Source organism: Anas acuta, chromosome 5 (genome assembly GCF_963932015.1).
Source record: "Anas acuta chromosome 5, bAnaAcu1.1, whole genome shotgun sequence".
NCBI lineage: Eukaryota > Metazoa > Chordata > Aves > Anseriformes > Anatidae > Anas > Anas acuta.
Window position 1 is genome coordinate 24,341,944 of NC_088983.1, and position 19,038 is coordinate 24,360,981.

General features: G+C 54.6%; 3 protein-coding genes across 3 annotated transcripts in view; 2 read left to right on the plus strand and 1 right to left on the minus strand.

Moving 5' to 3' along the window:
- LTBP2 (latent transforming growth factor beta binding protein 2) overlaps positions 1 to 6,573 on the plus strand; it is a 56,263-nt gene extending 49,690 nt beyond the window's left edge. The window contains exons 26-35 of the mRNA XM_068683224.1: positions 87 to 212; positions 521 to 664; positions 841 to 1,032; positions 1,150 to 1,230; positions 1,812 to 1,940; positions 2,134 to 2,274; positions 2,435 to 2,602; positions 2,733 to 3,008; positions 3,203 to 3,352; positions 5,738 to 6,573. Coding sequence (XP_068539325.1) covers positions 87 to 212; positions 521 to 664; positions 841 to 1,032; positions 1,150 to 1,230; positions 1,812 to 1,940; positions 2,134 to 2,274; positions 2,435 to 2,602; positions 2,733 to 3,008; positions 3,203 to 3,352; positions 5,738 to 5,904 — 1,574 coding nt within the window. The 3' untranslated portion in view covers positions 5,905 to 6,573. The remainder of the gene's footprint in view (positions 1 to 86; positions 213 to 520; positions 665 to 840; positions 1,033 to 1,149; positions 1,231 to 1,811; positions 1,941 to 2,133; positions 2,275 to 2,434; positions 2,603 to 2,732; positions 3,009 to 3,202; positions 3,353 to 5,737) is intronic.
- A 206-nt stretch (positions 6,574 to 6,779) lies between these two features.
- On the minus strand, positions 6,780 to 8,955 carry NPC2 (NPC intracellular cholesterol transporter 2). Its single transcript, XM_068683223.1, has 4 exons — positions 8,792 to 8,955; positions 8,574 to 8,681; positions 8,205 to 8,377; positions 6,780 to 7,587 (listed from the first exon to the last, which is right to left on the minus strand). Exons 1-4 carry the CDS (start codon positions 8,868 to 8,870, stop codon positions 7,501 to 7,503), a joined length of 447 nt encoding a protein of 148 aa, XP_068539324.1. The 5' UTR covers positions 8,871 to 8,955; the 3' UTR covers positions 6,780 to 7,500.
- Positions 8,956 to 12,353: 3,398 nt separating this feature from the next.
- On the plus strand, positions 12,354 to 14,357 carry ISCA2 (iron-sulfur cluster assembly 2). Its single transcript, XM_068683222.1, has 4 exons — positions 12,354 to 12,501; positions 12,604 to 12,718; positions 12,835 to 12,950; positions 13,113 to 14,357. Exons 1-4 carry the CDS (start codon positions 12,443 to 12,445, stop codon positions 13,285 to 13,287), a joined length of 465 nt encoding a protein of 154 aa, XP_068539323.1. The 5' UTR covers positions 12,354 to 12,442; the 3' UTR covers positions 13,288 to 14,357.
- The last annotated feature ends 4,681 nt before the right edge of the window (positions 14,358 to 19,038 follow it).

The window sequence follows — 19,038 nt, forward strand, 5'->3', positions numbered from 1 at the left end:
TGGGGTCAGGGCAGAAGGGGCTGGGCTGTGTGTGTGTGTGGTGGCATTGGGCTCTGGGGCAACTGCTGTGACTCCTGCTGCTGCAGACATAGACGAATGTGCCAACGAGACGCTGTGCGGGAGCCACGGCTTCTGTGAGAACTCGGAGGGCTCCTTCCGCTGCCTCTGCGACCGCGGCTACGAGAGCTCGGCCTCCGGGCACTACTGCGTGGGTGAGTCACTTGCTGGGGTCCCCGTCCCCTGTCATCACCCTGCCAGGTGGTAAGGAGGAGCCTTCAGCCAATTGTAGGCCGGTGTGGCAGTGCCCCTGCTGTGTGGTGGCACCCGGGGCGTGGGCAGGGATGGTATCCATGCACTGAGAACCCCAGGCACAGACAGGAGCCTTGTGCTGAGCCACAGCACAAACGGAGCTCCCAGCTCTGCCCTAGCAGCTTCCAGCTCCCCGCTGAAGGATTCCCCAATGCTGCAGCCGTGCTCTCCCCTCCCACCCCATGGGCCTTGCTCACACCTTGCCCTGCAGATGTCAACGAGTGCGAGCTGATGGTGGCCGTGTGTGGGACCGCGCTCTGCGAGAACGTGGAGGGATCCTTCCTGTGCCTGTGCCCCAGCGACCACGAGGAGTACGACACGGAGGCCGGGCAGTGCCAGCCACGAGCAGCCATGGGTGAGAAGCGGGCAGGGCAGGAGCGGGGCAGCCCCGGCTGGGGTGAGGGAGAACCGAGGGGGTTGAGGGGGTGCCAGGGCTGAACGTGCCCATGCAGGCAGGGGAGAGAAATCTTCTGGGGAGAGCCGATGACCTCCTGGGTGTGGGAATGCCATCCCTGCTCTGCTGTCTTGCAGAGGGCGCCGAGAGCCACGCGGCCCAGCCTTCGGACAGCATGGAGCGCAAGCAGTGCTACTACCACATCGGCGATGTCCACCTGTGTGACAGCGTGCTGGCCAAGAACGTCACCAAGCAGGAGTGCTGCTGCACCGTGGGGGCAGCCTGGGGTGACAACTGCGAGACCTACCCCTGCCCCATCGCGGGCACAGGTAGGCCGGCGGCCCCGCCACCCCCAGGCAATGCCGGTGCCCTGCCCAGCAGCTTGGCTGCACTAACGAGCTGATTTCTTTTGTCCCATCTCTCCTTGGCACCTGCCCCTCGGCCAGTGGAGTATCAAGAGGTCTGCCCTCTAGGGAAGGGCTACGTTCCCCAGGAAGATCTGCTCTCGGGAAAAGTCTCCTTCACAGGTACTAGCATCACTTCTTCCACTGGGGAGAGGGAGGGCACTGTGCCGAGCCCTGCGTGGGGATAGAGCCCCAGAAATACCTTCCTGGGGCTGTGGTAGGGGGTGCTGACATCCTGCTCGGAGAAATGGATGCTTTCCTCCATTGGAGAAATTACAGACTGGCAGTACCACCGAGCTGGAAAGTGCCTCTTCCTCCAGTCCTGCCTCACTGCTGGCAGTGCCCCTTTCTCTGTTGAACAGCCCCATGCACATTTCCCACCAGGGATGGGGTCCAGTAAGACACAAGCCTTCCAGTTACTGATCAGCGTTTCTAGTGGCCAGCTGGCTCAGACTTTGACGCTTCATCTCCATGGGTTTGTGTTCTCAGCCTTCCAGAAACACAAGTGCACGTCCTATTTGTGAAAGCATCCACTAAGAGGGCTCTCTGTCACTCCTCCTCCTGCTCAGCCTGTGGGTGCTCACAGGCGTGAGGCAGGTGGCAGAGGCAGGGGGCTTGTCTGGGGACCTCGTGGTGGCCCAGTCCGAGGAGCCACGTGGCTGTGCTCCCTGTGACACGCTCTCTCCTCTCTCCACCCCTCTCAGACATGGATGAGTGTGAGACGTTTGGCTCTGAGTTCTGCCGCAATGGACAGTGCCTGAACACAGTGCCGGGCTACAAGTGCTTCTGCCGTACGGGTTATTTCTACGACCCCAGCAGGCTCGAGTGTGTCGGTAAGATGGCCTCAAAGAGCAGAGGGGCCACCACTGTGTGGAGGGACAGAGGAGCTGCTGCTCCCACAGCTGTCAAGGACTCCCCGTGACCCTCCTGGGGATGGGAGAGGTGGCAGGCAGCGTTTTGGCAGGGAATGAGCCCCGCTGCCCCTGCCTGCCAGCCTGAGACTGCTCTGTCCTTGCACATGGGCAGATCAGGACGAGTGCCAGAACGAAGTGTACTGCATCAACGGCGAGTGTCTGAACACGGACGGCTCCTACCACTGCTTCTGCAGCCTCCCGCTCGTGCTGGATGCCACCGGCAACCGCTGCGTGAACCTCTCCGGCAGGGCAGGTGAGCCCAGCACCCCTTCACCCATCCCACCCACAGCGGGGTCACCCCGAGAGGGTGCGGGAGGGAATGGAGCCGGGGCGTGTGGTTGTCCCCCCCATAGCAAGGGAGTGACCCTCTTCCAGAGGATTCCCACAGCATCCTTTGCGTGTGTCACTCGCAGATGCCCTGGAGGAGTATGAAATCCACCTGGACGTCTGCTGGCAGACCGTCTCTGACTACATCTGCCAAGACCTGCTGCATGGCGAGCAGACCACCTACACCGAGTGCTGCTGCCGCCTTGGCGAAGCCTGGGGCCAGAACTGCGCTCTCTGCCCCCACAGGGCCTCCGGTGAGCGGGGCAGCACGGGCAAGCACCCCACAGTGCACTCTGAGGGTGCACCCATAGGGGGTGTGGGTGCACCCTCTACAGTCATATCATACCCTGAGCTCTGACCTTGCTTTTCTCTCGCTCTGTGCAGCTGATTTTGCTTTCCTGTGTAGTGGGGCCAGTGAAGACAGTGACAGAGGGGCTGAGGTCCGAGAAAGACCTAGGTATGAGTACGGACCAGGCTTGGAAGACCCCCACTATGGCCTTACCAGCCCAGACATGGGCCCCTACTACAACTACCTGGAATCTGAATATGGAAATCCCGATGTGGGCTTCCCTCGGAGGGAACCCAGCAGCGAGTTTCGTGGCAGCCCTTTCCACCACGGCCCGGGGCGGCCGCCACCCCGCTACCTGCCCAGCCAACCTGGTGAGTACTGGGAGACACAGGGGCTGCCTGGCAGCTCCCACCCTGGCTGGGATGCTCCAGGATGGCCCCAAGCTTTGCTCCTGGCTGCTCTCAGTTGGTGCCAGCCCCCCCTGCACCATCTCACCACGTGCCTGATGTCCCCTCTGGCCAGGCGGGCGGTCACCCTGCTCTGACATCCCCTTGCCACCCTCCAGGTCTCTACGAGGGCTTTGAGGGACTGCAGGCTGAGGAGTGTGGCATCCTCAACGGCTGCGAGAACGGGCGCTGCGTGCGCGTCCCAGAGGGCTACACCTGCGACTGCTTCGACGGCTTCCAGCTGGACATGACCCGCATGGCCTGCGTGGGTGAGTGGCTCCCCGTCCCCATCAGCTGAGGCAGCCCCCGCATCCCTTATCTGCTGCCGCTCTCTGCTGGTGCTGGCTGGGACGGGTGTAGGAGGTTTCCCTGCTCTGACGGGTGCTTCGTGGCCTTGGAGCTGGGAAAGTCCCCGCGGCATTGCAGCCTGCCTCTGCTCTGCCAACATCAGGGCACCTCGGGGCACCAGGGAACACGGGGAGCAGCTGCTCGCTGCCTTCTTTGCGTAACACCCCTCTGCCTCGTCAGCTGCTGCTGTACTTCTGCTTGCTTTCCTCTAAATCCTCCCTGTCCTACGAGCCAAGGTCTCTAAAGCTCCTCTCATGGTCTCTACACCCCCACAGCGTGTCTCCATCCTTTCCCCAGGCCAGCCCGAGGCACCCGACACACCAGCAGCCCCTCTCTTTCCTTGGGCAGGGCTCCTACTCCAGCCCCCAGCATCCTTACTGCACAAGGCGATTGTGCCACTGCACAAACACACGGAGCCTGTGGCCTCTGCTTCCCCACAGGGCAGAGCCTATCCCCTGGCTCCCACTTCTGCAGTCGTGCACGGTTTCCCTTTCCTGGGCTGCAGGGCTTTACGCTCCTCTTTGGTAAACTTGGACTTCTCCAAAGGGCTTCCCTGCTGGGCCAGGGGGGGCCCGAAGCCCCAGAGCACTTGCAGCCCGAGATCACGCACAGGTTTTATGAGCACGGGGAGTTTTCCTTTGTCCACGCTGATTGAATTGAATGGAGCAGGGGGCAGGATACGTTTTTAATGGCTTTTATGTTAGCAGCCAACTGTTGCTAATTATCTTTCGGGTGCAGCTTGGTGACCCATTGTGCGATTGCCACACTTTCATCTCGCCCATATTTTCTTGGTCTGACTGAGTGTGTCATGTGAGAGCGTGTTGAAATCCTTACCCTGGCCAAGACATGTTATATCCACTGTGCCTCCCTTATCGGACAGAGAAGTTATCGGGTCAGTGAAGGGAACCAGATTGGCTTGACACAATCAGGCCTTAACAGATCTGCACCGACTATTTAACTACCCCACTATCCTCTGGGGGGAGGAGGGCAATGACCTCATCACTCAGAAACCTGCTCTGTTGAAGTGGATGGGGGTGAGTAGTCTTTAATTTTGGATTCCCCCCTCTCCGTCCTCAGAGCTAGTCACCAAATTTCCCCTTCCTCAGGTCCTTTTGACCTCCTTTACCCTCTCCCTCAGAGGGAACTGCTGGCTTCCCAGTGCAGGAGCCCTAATTATATGGGGACGAGTGGCGGCAGCCCTTTAGCAACATGGTTGTGACAGCTTTACCTAATTGTCGAGCTCCTCCACCACGATATTGCCTTTCCCTCCCACAGCCTGCCCATGCTCCTGCCCCCTCTTTCACATACTTGAAACGTCCGTGCTGGCTCTGCTCACAGTGAGCATTTTTCTGATGGCTGGAACAAAGCCCGCGGCGGCCGCGCCAGCCAGCTCGGCATTGTCTGGCTTTTGTTTCCTCCCCCGATAAGGACCAGGCCTACATTCCCCATTGTTTCCTGCTAATGTATTTATGGAGCCTTTTCTTGTTGCTCTTTCTGTCCTCGCCTCGCCAGAGCTCATTTCGCACCGGAGCTGTTATTTTATCCCTCTCCATTCCCCGGCGTGGGCTGTCACGTACCCGCACCACACTGCGAGCCTTTGGAGGGCTGCTGCGGCGTGCGTCCCGTCAGCTCGTCCTCGTCCCACAGCCCTGCCCAGTGTGGGACAGCCCCACAGCTCGATGCTCACTGCTAGTGCCTCGCTGCTGCTGCTGGCCTTCCGGTGCCTCTGGCCACAAGCTGTGCTGGGGGCTGCTCTGCCTGCCTGTGCTGCCGAGCAGGGCTCCTGCCCGAGCACTTTGGCACAGTTTGCAGGTTAATAAAACAAGGCCTTGTTTGTGCAGCGCGAGGTTCCTTTGTGTTCTGGTCCTGGAGGTGATAACTGGCCTCTCAGGGTCACCATCATCTGCCTCCCAGCCTTGTCAGCCCAGCAAAGGGCATTTTCCAAGGCTGGAGGCGGCCTTTCTCCCAGATCCCAGGCTGGCACAACGTGTCAGTGGGAAGCTGCTGGGCTGCCTGGGGGGGTGCCCGGCTGCTTAGCATGTGGAGCCCTGTATTGGGGCTCCATCCTGTACTGCTGGTGCCAAATTTGGGGATGTCACACGGGGAGCTCTGCAGATGAGACGAACAAAGCGGTGAGCCAAACGGGTAGGGTGCAGCCCAGCATGATGAGGGCTGATGGGGTCACGGGGGGCAGCCTGGAGGTGCTTGGGGAGGACAGAGCAGCCTGAGGGGGCTGGCAGGGGCACGAGGAGTGCCCCTGGGTTATGTCACGCCGCTGCCTCACCCCTTCCTTCTCCTCCTTGCAGACATCAACGAGTGCGACGAGGTGGGCGGCCCTGCGCCCCTGTGCCAGGGCGGCACCTGCGAGAACACGGAGGGCTCCTACCGCTGCCGCTGCTCGCCCGGCTACGTGGCCCTGGCCCAGCCCCACCACTGCGTGCCCCACACAGCCCAGAGCCCGGCGGCAGCGTAGCTCTAGGGGAGCAGTAGGTGGGGGTGCTCCCCGCCGGCAACGCTGCTCCGGGACCCGGCGGCGCGGAGAAGGGTCCCCGGGGCTGTGGCTGCTTCCGAGCCCTTCGCCCCCTCCCCTCCAAAGCGCACAACTCCCTCGCCACCTTCCCAGGGCTGAGCTCCCGGCCTCTGTACCCCCCTCCTCACCGCCAGCCCCCGCTTCTGCCACAGCAGAGCCCTCCCCGGCCTGGCCCCCGCCACCGTGCCACGCACCGCGGGGGCTCGCAGGACGCCTTCCCCTGCCACGCAGCCCCAGCTCCTCCCCGCACCCCGCAGAGACTGGGCTCGCCTCCCCAGGCCGAGCATCACTGCTGCACTGAGCTAGCGGCCAGCCTGCCCCGCGCCACGGGTCCTGCCCTGGGGAGGACAGCCCCGGCTCCCCAAAGCTGCTGCCCACCCTCTCCACGTGGCACAGAGGCCGGGGGACCCCACGGGGGGCTCGCCCCAGGCGCTTCCCCACCCCTGCCCGCGCTGGCTGGGGGTGAGTGGGCAGGGGGGGGAGGTTCCAGCTTCGTTTTTCTGTAAAGTTGATGGTGACTTTATTTTTTTTTTTTTTAACCGAGTCTGCTGGAAACTTCTCTCATGTTGTTAAATAAAACATTTATTTTGGGCCCTGTGGCTCAAGACACTGGGGCTGGGTCAGAATCGTGCTTGTCTTCCCCCTGCCAAGGGATACCAGCGTCCCCTCGCAGAGCCTTGCCAGGCCAAACACTCGCTTATCTGCCCCAGCCCAGCACCAGCTGCGGGAGCCAACTCCAGCCCCCAGGGGCTCCGCTCACACCCACCTCCTTCACACACAAAGGAGCTCGCAGCTCTACCTACAGAAGACAGCACTCGTCGTTTTTCTTTAGCCTTTATTAAAAGGAAAGTTATAAAAAGAGGTTCGGGAGCTCCCAGCAGCTCCCGGTTGGTTGACAGTGCAAGCCATTGGTTAGAGAAAGAATCATCCCTGCAGACATTGAATGCCATTTGGCGTTGCATCCACGAAAAGGAAGTTTTCCCAGCCACAGTCCTGCTGGCCCAGGACTGCGCTGCCAGCTCAGGAAAAACCTCCTCTTCGTCCCTCTCCTTCGGCTGTAAGGGTGGAAAACACAGGTCCCAGGAGCGTCCCGGTCACAGTGGAGCAGGAAAAGCACAGGAGGGTGAGGGTGGATGTAGCCAGCATTCTACAAGAGGCACTGAAGGATTACCAGGTAGCAGCTCAGACACTAGCCAGGTTCACTGTGGAGAAACTTCTTTGTGAGGACAGACAGCTCCATTGCAAACAACTGAAGTGCCTCCACAGAGAACCCGGAGGACAATGCCCTAACGCTCAGTCTCTCCTGGTGACAGCAGCAGACACTGCTCCCCCTTGAGCTGCTGTGAGAACACACCAGAGGGCTCTTAGAGGAGTAAGGGCTCTCTGCCCACAGCTGAGCTTGCAGGAACACAGTACTAGCTGCTCAGAGGCTGCAGAGCCCTGAAGGAAGCAGTAAGAAATACTTATATAAAAGAATTTGGCCTGTGTTGTCTTCTTTCTGTTTCTCCCCTCCCCAAGCCCTACTAAGAGCAGGGCTCCTCAGCTGGTGATCTGCACTGGTATCTTCCAGCAGAACAACATCTGGTCCTGGTCGTCCACCAGCTCCCACTTCACAATCAGTTTAATCTGAAAGAGAGAAGAGGGAAGTGAGAGCATTTAGGAGACAGCAAAACAAGGACAGAGGGCAGTTTCAATCATCTGTTGAGCAAGGAAGTCCCAATAGCTCTGTGGAAAGAGGACGGAGCTGGGGCACTGCCCTGGCCACGTTAAGTAGGCCACACACGGTGACTCCTGCAGTATGTTACACGGAAGGAGGGTTCTGCTGTGTGACACAAGAGCCTTCCACACACTGCACTGAGAACCTCACTCTCTGAATAAGCAGAGTGGAAACAACCTGCAGCATCCCAACCGAACTGCATCCTGCAGCTGAGCACCCCAAATCTGAGAGCAGCAGGCTCTGCGGGGAGGCTACGTATGAAAACAGCACTCAAGAAACAGATATTGAGGCAGCTGAAACCACTTCTGAGCAGCTGGAGCTAGGCCGCTTCCTCCACTGGATCTATCCCAAAACAGGAACTAGAAACAGAAGCTTGCTCGTAGCAGAAGTGACACTAGGTGGCCTGAACTCTTCTAACCTGCTCCCTACTACCGGAGGACAAGAAATCCCTCCTTAGAGGTGGGTTGTGGGACTGCCCCAGGACAAAGGTAGCTCCGAGGAGCAGACTGGGTTCCTGCTCACTTACACTAGGGTACTCGCTCTTCACGGGGAGCTTATTCAGGTAGCTGTAGGAGTGCCCCTTCTGAATGGGGCACTGGATCCCAGACTTGCACCCGTCGGGCTCAGGGATGGGAAAGGGTATGTCCACGTGCAGCATCTCGCCGTACACCTTTGCTTTGCTGCCCTGGCTCTCGATCTCTGCGGGACACAGAAAAGTGTGAGTGCGGCACCAGAGCAGGGAAACACGTTTCTGTGTTAGGGCCTCACGTGGAGGCCACAGAGAACACACTGAGCAGTGCTCTTGCTCCTCAGCAGCTTCTCCCCCCCCAGAGCCCCTCTCCAGCCACCCCAGCCACCCCGCAGGGCGGCAGAGAGGCCCCCACCCGGTACTTACTGCTGGAGAAGGTGACGTTGATGCTGTAGGACGTGCCCTTGACGAGCTGGCAGGGCTGCGTGGGGCAGGGGCTCACATTCACCTCCTGGATGCTGCCGTCTTTGGAACCTGCGAGGAGCAGAGGCAGGGTCACGGGCTGGGGCTGGGGCTGCACCCGCTCCCTAGGGGCTGGGGGCCGGGCCCCCTCCACCCCCGGGGCTCCCGGGGCCGGGGCTCACCGCAATCCACGAAGCGCAGGGGCTCGGCCAGGGCGGTGGCGAGGAGAGGCAGCAGCAGGGCGAGAGGCGGCGGCACCATGGCGGCAGGACCGGGACCCACAGCGGGACCGGGGCCGGGACGGGGCCGGGCAGCGGCGGCCGCGTCACATGAGCGCGGCGGGGCCGGCCCGGCCCGCCCCTGGGCCCGCCCCGGAGCACGGGGGCGGGTTGATAAAAAAAAGAAGTCTGGGTTTATAGCAGGACGGACAAGGCCTCATATACGAAAGAAGTAGCTCCTACCCTGTGCTTTTAGCACGCACCGTGTGTAAACACCACGCTGGTTTTAGCACCAAAGCTCAGGTGCTGCAGGGCGAAGCGTTCAGCACAAGCCTCACACAACTCGCCCGTGTCCCTCTCTGATCCATGACGGCGCCCACCACTTCAAAATACTTCAGCAAGGCTCGCCTCAGCTGTAGGCCAGCCTCATTCTGCGGCACAGCTCCCCCCAGGTTACCGCCGTCACACGGAGCTTGTGGTGAGGCGCAGAAACTCTGGGAGAAAGAGAAAGTTAACAGGCAAAGTCTTCCCAGCAACGCTGACACTTGAGGTCTTCACTCATGAAGTCCAAGCAACTCCATTACACGGGGAAAAAGTCTAAGGTTCCACTTTATGAGCCAGCTACACCCAGGGAATGTGAATTCCTGTAACAGCGCTGCACTTGCAGCCCAGTAAACAGATACACCTGCAGGCACTGTAGCAGCAGTGAACACAGAAGTCGTATTCTTGAGAAAATACACATACAGGGACTAATCATTTTCTACCGCTCCTATAGCCAGAACATGCTCCTTTTGCTGTAGATCATCAAAATTCACACCAAAATGTGTCACAAGCCACTCTTGCATTCAACAGCCATATCAGAGGTTTTAGCATCAGCTGTTTCTGAATCACTGAAACAAGCTCAGTTTTCCACTGAAACAAGTACAAGATGCCTTGAACATACACGTTGCAGAGGAGATGAGAGTAGAATAGCTGTAGAATTCAGCTCACTGGCAGACCTCTTCAATACAGGGTGCTTAAAGAGAGCTAAAGGAGTTCCCCAAACCTAGGGGACGCAGACCTGAATAAGGAGAGGAAAACAAAGTATGATCAAACCTAAGAACAGATTACATCGAGCTATCAGCAACCACAAAACCAACAAAGTCACAGCCTAGGAAGGAATAAAATGTAGGCTGTAACTCTGGATGAGACAAAAACACCCCCTTGCCGCATAGCTGGCAGAAAGAAAAAGTAATTACTGATAATAAAAAGGTGCAAAGAAATAGCTCTTCTCCTTAGTTACACAGACCTCTACCAGCCACTCAGAACGTTTGATCCCAGCACCTGAATCACTCATCAGAGTCATGGATTATTAATTAGACTAAACTAACTCTGACTGAGGCTAGATCATCTCTCCCTCATTTTCTCAGGCTACAATAATGGTCTGACCAACATCCAGAAATGCCTTGAAGATACATGTCACATTTCTGACACTCAACGCTGGCAAAACTGAAGGCAGCTAGAAAGAAGCTATATCAAATCCCCAAAAGGTGTTTGCAGGCACAGCATGGGGCCATGAAACACCCGTGATAGTCCAGTACACCCTGCAGAAGAAAAGCCAGTACAGTGTGGGAAGCAGGCACCATCCTCCCCCTTTTCTCCCAAGAGTTCTTGATTCACTCCTCCACAGGTCATCTGCTTTTGGGACAGCACACTGATAATAACTCAGGAAACACCCCCAATGTTTTTAAAAGCATCAAGTGTTCCACTATGCCTGATCTGAGGATTCATCAACTCTTTGCAGATAACTGGATTGATACCAGCTCCTCTGGGCCCCTGCCTGTGATGCTTTCATGGTTTTATGAGAGCATCATTAACCTCAGACTGAGAAAAAGTAAACAGTCCAAACCAGTCTTTATTTACATGTTCAGGGTGGTATAAATAAGCAAAAGCACGTGGTTACTTGAAAGCATGGGCCCCTCTCAGCCTGGCAGACACATTCACCACTAAACTGTGGGAGTGAGGCTTTTAGGATTTATATACATGAGACTTAACTACATGTTTACTACTGCAGTCACTTTACCACGCACTTGATTTCTATGCATGTGCCAAAGAAAATAATTCTACTTCCAGGAGACTGCAAGTCTCTGCGTGGAACTGCCAACTCCACGCTTAATGGACAATAACTTTGTCAAGCAGATCTCATTTTGGATTTAAGCACTTCCTTTGCCGCTGCTGGGCTGCGGGGAGGTCAGGCTGTTCTAGACGCTGCCTTTTTCCGAGCGAGATGTGTGAGAGAGCTAAGTCACCAAGTCCCGAGGTGCACTGACTTGAAGGGATCCTGCTGGGATGACTGGTTTTCCTCTCATGCCACTGCATGACTCCCCACAAACACCACCAGGGTGGGGGAACGAGATTGCGGGCTGGAATTCCTCCAGCAGAAGCATGTGAGGAAGAATGAGATAAGACTCCTTTAACCACGAGCACATCTCTGAGGAACAGGCCAGACTACTGTCACATGTCAGATGGTTGGGCTTGAGAGAAAAATTAGGGCTGCTGAGTAGGGCTGCTCAGCGTAGGGCTGCCAGGCAAGTTCAGGACTTAGTCAGGTGAGACAAGATGATGCGCAATGCTCTTGGTAGAAGTTTTTTTAAGAGTAAAAGTATCTTTAACAAAATTCATGTAGTGTCTTATTAAGCCTGAGTTCCTTGCTCTGACTGCAAAGAGTTAATTGAAGAGCCATTAAACACCTACACAAGTTAAAATAAGAGGCAGCAGATATGAGCAGAGGGGGCCTGGGAGATGAGAAGTGCTGGTACTAACGCAGGCTCCGTGCTCCAAGGAGGAGGTGAAACCATGGAGATTGCATCTGGGAACTGTGCCTTCGACACCAAAGCCGAGATGAACGCTCGGATGTGCACAATCCTGCTGGATCCTGCTCTCACAGGAGAGCCGCGAGGAGCAGGAGGGGACGAGGTGGAACTGCAGAGGCACGCAGAAAGCTGAGCACGCAGATCTCTGTGTTTGCCCTGCCAGTCATAAATGCTGATCCAAAGGAAAACAGACCTCTACAGGGACTGCTGAGCTTACTTAGATATTCTCACCTGATAAAGGAAAGCAAAACAGAAAAGGCAATATCAGGAAAAATCCTAAAAAATCCTTGAGCCCAGGCCCTGAGTTTATTCTTGTGTTTGCGTAATTCCCCCTACAATGGCATCTCGATCCCTATCAGGGTCTCCGGGTACTACTCAGCGTAAATAACCCTCACAGCTAATCCCACCGCAAACACGCTGTGTGGAGAAGCGCTGCGTTATTTGCCAACTTATTTTTCTTTGGCGAGCTCTGCCGCTTTCGAAAGCAAAACGCCTTCACTTCAAGGACGGGCACAAGAGGCTCAGCCTCTTCCCAACCCCGAGACCGTGCTGACACAGCCACATCAAAACGTCCCCTACAGGGGAGTTCCCCATGGGGCAGGACAGCCGTGGCGAAGGGCAGGCGGGGGCTGACAGGAGCAGGGCGGCCCCTCACGGTCGCCATTTCCCCCCCACTCCCCCCTTTCCGCCGCGCTGGGCGCCATGGCGGCCCGGCGGCGGAAATGGCGGGCGGGGCGCGGGGTGGGCGGGAGGAGGAGGCAAGATGGCGGCGCCGGGGGCGCTGAGGCGCTGCTGGAGGCTGGCGCTGGGCTGCCGGGCCAGGTACCGGCCCCGCGGTGGCGGTGGTGGGGTGTAGGGCTCGGAGCGGCGCCGCCCGGTGCTGGGAGCCGGCGCTGAGGCTCTCCCCTTTTCTCCCCGAGGCAGCTGGCGTCCCGCACCGCCGCTCCGAGGACGGGCGCTGCGCTGGGCATCGTCCTCCTCGCAGCCGGGCCCGACGGAGGGCGAGGGGCAGGTGTACCTCAGCCAGAGCTGCGTGAAGGTATGGCCTCGGCAGGGCTTGCCAAAGCGCCCCGCCTGCTCTAGGCACGGTTGGAGTGCTCGTCTGTGTGTTTGGATCCTCCGTCGTGGTTGTGTGCCTGTGTTTGCCTGTTGCAGAGGCTGCTGGAGATCGCGGAGGGCTCCGAGTTCCTCAGGCTGCAGGTGGAAGGAGGCGGCTGCTCCGGCTTCCAGTACAAGTTCTCCCTGGACACAGTTGTCAATCCCGATGACAGGCAAGGACAAAACGGGGGTGGTGGGGGTCAGGGGTGACAGGTGTGTGCGATGTGGTACCATGACCTGAAGGAAAACCGCCTGTGAATTCAGGAAGGTGCTCAGACTGCTTCTCTGTCAGCTCTGCGGCACAATTAATGCTTAATTACGTTGCTTTTCTGCAGGGTGTTTGAACAAGGTGGCGCCCGTGTGGTGGTGGACGTGGACAGCCTGGCCTTCGTGAAAGGCTCCATGGTGGACTTCAGCCAGGAGCTGATTCGCAGCTCCTTCCAGGTGGTGAGCAACCCCCAGGCAGAGAAGGGGTGCTCCTGTGGGACCTCCTTCTCTGTCAAATTCTGATGGGACTTCTTGTGGATGAACACTGTCTGCAGGCGTTTTCTGGCAGTCTCCAGAGGGTTTTTGCTCACTCTTTTCCCAGCTGTTCCTTCTCATCTTCCTTACTCTGTAATACAGCAGTTACAGATGGCTCCAGCTGTGTGTGTGTGTGTGTGTGTGTTTGAACTGAGCCTGTCTCCAAGACTTGTTGGCCTCCCCTTTAGAAACATGAAGTAGCCGTGAGCACGCACAAAGGAACATCTTCAGGAGCATCTTCAGCACTTTGTGAACCACCTGCCAGGTGGTGCTGACTCGCCTGCCTTGTCCTGAATGTGGAACCACTCGCCTCTGCCAAGAGAGGGCTGTATGCATGTGTGTTTATTGAAAGTTCTTACAAAAAAAAAAAAAATCATTTGAGTTTTTTTGGTATTACTTGTGTATTTCTAGTGGGTAGAATCTGGATTCATTCCAGCATCTGCTGCTTATTCATTGTTTTTCAGCTGAATTGGGCTGTCACCTACCACTGTTGCTGGCTGTCCGCCCTCCAACATTCAGTGGGCTTTTGCAGACCCTTTGCTTTTCTTTTGCCCAGCAGACCTGTCTCAGTCCCAGGAATCTACAGTGGTGCTGTCAGTCCCTAGGACTGAAGTTTTGCCTTGTTCAGAGTAAGTGACATTAAAAGATTGAGGTGGCAAGAATAAATAGCTTATTTCTTTTATTAAAAGAGTAAAGAAAAAAGGTGGTGCGTGTGTGTGTATATAAATGAAATACGTAGCCTGCCATCCCCCATTGCTATTTTAAAGGCTGTTCCTAAACCTGACTTGGAATTGTAGGTCATAACAAAGTCTCAGGTGTCATAGTATGTTCATTGCCTTCTCTTCTCAGCAGGAAGGGCAGTCTAGGTGATGCAGGTAGAGGAGGTTCTAAAGTATTGTTTAAGGGTCCTCAAGTCAGTTTGATTAAGTTGTCTGAGAAAAACTTGCTTCACCATTTAATCTGCCTGTCTGCCTGGTCTTACGAAAGAACGAAATACCTCCTTTCCTTTATGAAACTCCAATAAAAATGGGAAATCTAGAGGTTTCCAGAATAACGTCCTTTTGATTACTTGTTTTCTGTAGCTTTTTATCTGCCACTAGATGTCTTTTAAATCACAGTGATTCATCTGCTTCTGTGTGAAAGGAGAGATAGGGAAACTATTTTTGTTCCCTCTCTTATGTTTTATCTGATCAGAACCAAATTGTCGAAGGCTTGATTCTTTCACGTGAGTCAGGGAGCGCTGCGTGACTTTGGTTTCAAGGAAGCTGTTTGTGGCAAACCATGAACTTTTTGAGGCTCTGTGCCGCAGGTATTTTTGTGGTTGTTGTTGAACTTAACAGATTCCTTCTGAAGCTAGTCAGCAGTGCGTACATATGCTACACGTCTGCCTACTGATTTCTAGTGCTCAGTTTATAGCCAGACAGTGTTAGCTTCGTCTGTAAATGTTACTGGAGTTCATTTGTGATCTGCTGCAGCTTTGTCATTTGAATGTGGTTGGGCTTTGGAGCAGCAGTTCCTTTGGTTTAGCCTTTTTGACTTCTGTTTCTTGAAATCAACAAGACTATGTTCTATGTAGTTGTGTCCCCGGCAGAGAGAGGTGGATGTAGCACTGTCCCGGTTTGTAACAGGGAGTAAAAAGATGTGGTTAAAAGATTTGTCTAAACCTCTGCAGGATGTCTGGGCCCTATCCTTAAGCTCCCAAATCTTGAATGGGATGTTTGCCTGAAATGCCTTTGAAAGAAACTATAAGACCTAAAAGCTTCTGTGGGAAGAATATGTTTAAAAAAATTAATTTCTTTGAGGTGGGGTAACCGAGCAATGAAAGATGGCAGGAGGCATTGTTTTCTGAACCAGAGAGTACGTTATCTAGTTCTTGATACGTTTCATACAATTTGACCTTGGTCAGGTGTCTTTTGGCATTTTTGTTCTGGGAAATGTAAGTGCAGTAGTACTGAAGGGAAGGAAGCAAACCAGGAACTAGCAGGGCTTTTTTTTTTTTTTTTTTTTTTTTTTTTTTCTCCTAAATGTGAAAACCTGTCTTTAGCTCCTGTGTCTTGGGTTATTGTTCTTACAAAATGTGACTGTGCTGTCTCTGCTGAACCTAACCAAGTGCCACTTGCCTTTACTCACTCCCGCTGATGAAGTAAATCAAATAAGTGCTGTCCACATGGAGTGCCACCACTTTAAGGTAACTTGCCACCTCCCCCCTCCTGGGGACTACAGGGGATGAGGCTTTGTTTCCACACCAGTGTCAACCAGCAGCTTGTCACTGGGCTCACTGGAAGCTTGTCTGCCTGCGGTTCTGGCAGTACTGCTTGAACTGCACTAGGTGGACCCCTTACTCCTTGGGATTCACTGCACTGGGCATGTACAGATATTTAGACTTGCATCTGGAGTGAGGTGAGATGTGCTCCTTGCAGGACTGAGGCAAGAGCATAAGCTTCTTTGCCTGGAGGCAGTCTGGAGCTGAGTTCTAGTTCTGCAGCGGTGTCGTCTTTAGATCAGAGAAACTGCTAGGAGCTGGAAAGGTTCCAGCTCTACAGTACGCTGCTCCTTGGCCTCCAGCTTCCTGTAAGTAGCTATAACCTACTGGCCAAAACTACTAGTCTTGCAGTTCCCAATAGGGAATGGATGCAAAGGGCTGTCTGTTGTCTCCAGAACCCCACTGGCTCTAAAAAAAGCATGTCACTACATCCGAAATTGGAAACTTCTGTCTACGTGAAGAAAGTCAGCAAAGGGGGGGGGTGGATGTGCCACTGTTGAATTTTGGCTGTGTAGGCAGAAAAGACTGGATTTTCCCCTGAAAAGGGGAAACAAACTGTCGAGGTTTGTACACTGAATAATAGCCTTAGAGGGCAAAGTTGTCACCACACTATAGGCTGTGGGTAAAGACCAGTGACCTTTTCTTCTTTTAAAGAAAAAGATTGAAGCAGAGGTTTATAAGAGGAATTCAGTTCTGACTGGGCAGTGACTTGCACTGAAACCCTGAGAACAGGGCAGGAGTATGGAGCTGGAGATTCTGCATTTCATAGAATCATAGAATATAGAATAGAATATCCTGAGTTGGAAGGGACCCTTAAGGATCATCAAGTCCAACTCTTGACACCGCACAGGTCTACCCAAAAGTTCAGACCATGTGACTAAGTGCACAGTCCAATCTCTTCTTAAATTCAGACATTTGCTTCACTGCAAATGAGAAACCGCAGTGGAAAATCTTTCTCTGCTCCCACATGAAGGATTCTCTCAGTTCACCCACCTGACAAGGAATGAATGATCAAGAAAGATATTTATGGAAACCTGTGTTAAGATAAAACTTCGAGGGAAAGGGCACAATCATCAGTGTCACTGACAGGTGGGTAGGGGAAGGTGGAATAGAAATTCTCGCTTTGGTCAGGGCATGTTGGAGCTCTGCAGGGACTTGTTGGTAGATGACCAGCACATCCTCAGCCTGTTTAAGAGCAGCATTCCAGCTCTGTTCTTAAAACTAGGTAGCTACTGCCACTTACAAACCATGGGTAACCTGCCCCTCTTCCAGGCTTCCAGGAGGCAGTACAGAAATAGCTGACCTTTGTCATGTTCCTTTTCTTGTGGGTTAGGGTTATGTGTGAGAAGGCCACGTTCACTTTGGGTGGACTTCTCTGTGGTATTACTTGATAAAAAGAGTATTTGGGGTGGGTGGCTCTGCAACCCGTACCCTCCCGATGACACCCAGTTGGGCTTCTGCCTCCCCCACGCAGTAGTATAATTTCCTGCTTTCTTAGGGCTTGCCTGAATCCAGTACCTGGGGGAGGAATCACTAAATGGTGGAGGAGGCAATAATAGGAAAGCAAAAGTGCACGAAAGAAGGCTTCTCTTGTCCGTGTCCCACACTGTGAAGACAACTGCTTTTGCATCACAACTCCCTTCAGCCTTGCAAGCGTTTTGAACATCTGCTAGCAGTGGGAAGTAAAAACCAAAGTGGTAGAAACCCCACTATTAAACCCCACCCTTAGCTGGGGCTGGCCAGAGGAGCTCACCGAATTCAGAGCAAGCAATTTGTACTTCTAGGACGAGCTGCTACAACACACGCTCGAGGCCTGACCTGTGTGCGGTTTCCTCCCACAAATGCAGCAGTTGGGTTCGTTAGCAGTGTGGGAGAGGATCTGCACCATTTTGATGCTTCATCCTCTTTGCCTGCTCTTTCATGCATGCCAACGTGAGCTCTCGCCCAGCGTGCACCATCCTCCTCTGGAACAGGCCGTGGCTGCCGGCGAGATTGGCAGCAGAGGAAGGGATAACTTTGCATAATGGTTTGTTTGATACGACTGTCAGCCAGCGTGGAGAGAGAACCATGATTCAAGGAGACAGAGCTTTGGCAAGAATAAAGTGCAGCCACCTGTATCACATCAAAGTCTTCCATTTGGGTAATCTTTTTTATTGCTTTTTTTTTTTTAATTTTTTTTCCTTTTGAAGAGGATGAATCCTTGAATCAAGCACTATTAGGGGCTAGGCACAGGATTAATGGTGCAGTTTAGATCTTGGTAGGTTCTCAGAGGTGAGTTCGCTCTGCGTAGCTTCCAGGGTTAGAGTGCAAGTGGCTTTTTTTTTTTTTTATATCCCAAAAGGAAACAACTCATGGGTCGTGGACCTGGGGTGGGCCGTGGACGGACGAGCCATGATGAGGCAGCTGAAGCTGGGCACGGCCGCAATTCCTGGCTCTGCGGGGAGCAGTTTGTGCGCAGGGCTTCCTGCCACTGGCCTTCCCAGCGCTCGCGCGGCTCTTAATATTTCCTGCTTGAGCAATAAGAGTTTATGGCCCTAGTCTTTGTGGTTGATTAGAGCCCAAGTTTGTGCCCCTGTTTTAATCAGTGCTCATTTACCTTTGGCATCCTTCGGAGGCACAGAATGGTATGTCTTTCGGTCGCCATGGAAACAGCGAGACTAAATGCACATTTCCATGGCAACCTGCCATTATCTCCAGCTCTATCTGTGGGTCTCATTTTCTGACCATGGGGGTGGGGTGGTGAAAGTGGAGCTTCATCTCTTTAAAAAAAAAAAAAAAAATCAATTAAGAATTAAAAACTGTGCTACCACCACAGGCCCCTCTGCCCCGGGCCTGGGGCCTGAGGCACCCGGCTGCGGGGAGAGGCCTGTGGTGGCTGCCGCCATGCCGTGCGCTGGGGCTCCAAGGTGCTGGCTTCAGCTCCCTTCTCCCCTTCACCCTTCTAAAAATAGGGACGTTTAGAAGGATTTGATGACAGCGCTCCCGCACTTCTCAGGGCTCTTTGTTTCCTCAGTGAGCGCTCCCAGAGCAGGCCCTTGAAGTTAATTGAACTTTCCAGCGGGCTCCAAAGGTCGGCGTGTTCCAGCTCCTCCTGGTCCGAAGGGCCGAGGGTTAATGACAAAGACTTCTCCTCAGAGTCTCAGACCTTATCTTCTTGAACTGGAGGCGCCAGGGAACACAACCTTGACCTCAGGAGCAAGCGACCTTCTTGCAAGGAGGCAACATGGCCTGCTCCAGGAGGCTGTGACCATCAGAGAGCTGGGCATCAAAGGCAAGGCTGATTGCCTTTGTGTGCGACTCGGAGGGTGCAAGGCAGAGAAAACAGGTGTCTGCTGTCTGATGGGACTTGCCAGCCCCCTGCCAGACGAGCTCTTGGCCCCTGCTAACATCTATGCCCCCCCCCCCCAGCGACTGAGTCAAAAAAAAAAAAAGAGAATTTGCTGTACTTTGAGAAATTGCACACAGCTGTTCCTTAA

Excerpts from the sequence above, each read along its gene's own strand:
- NPC2 (XM_068683223.1), bottom strand. The coding sequence starts at position 8,870 with ATGGTGCCGCCGCCTCTCGCCCTGCTGCTGCCTCTCCTCGCCACCGCC. Across the intron at positions 8,682-8,791 it reads CCTGCGCTTCGTGGATTGCG|GTTCCAAAGACGGCAGCATC; the intron begins GTGAGCCCCGGC and ends TGCTCCTCGCAG. Across the intron at positions 8,378-8,573 it reads CAACGTCACCTTCTCCAGCA|AGATCGAGAGCCAGGGCAGC; the intron begins GTAAGTACCGGG and ends TGTGTCCCGCAG.
- ISCA2 (XM_068683222.1), top strand. The coding sequence starts at position 12,443 with ATGGCGGCGCCGGGGGCGCTGAGGCGCTGCTGGAGGCTGGCGCTGGGC. Across the intron at positions 12,502-12,603 it reads GCGCTGGGCTGCCGGGCCAG|CTGGCGTCCCGCACCGCCGC; the intron begins GTACCGGCCCCG and ends TCCCCGAGGCAG. Across the intron at positions 12,951-13,112 it reads GTTGTCAATCCCGATGACAG|GGTGTTTGAACAAGGTGGCG; the intron begins GCAAGGACAAAA and ends GCTTTTCTGCAG.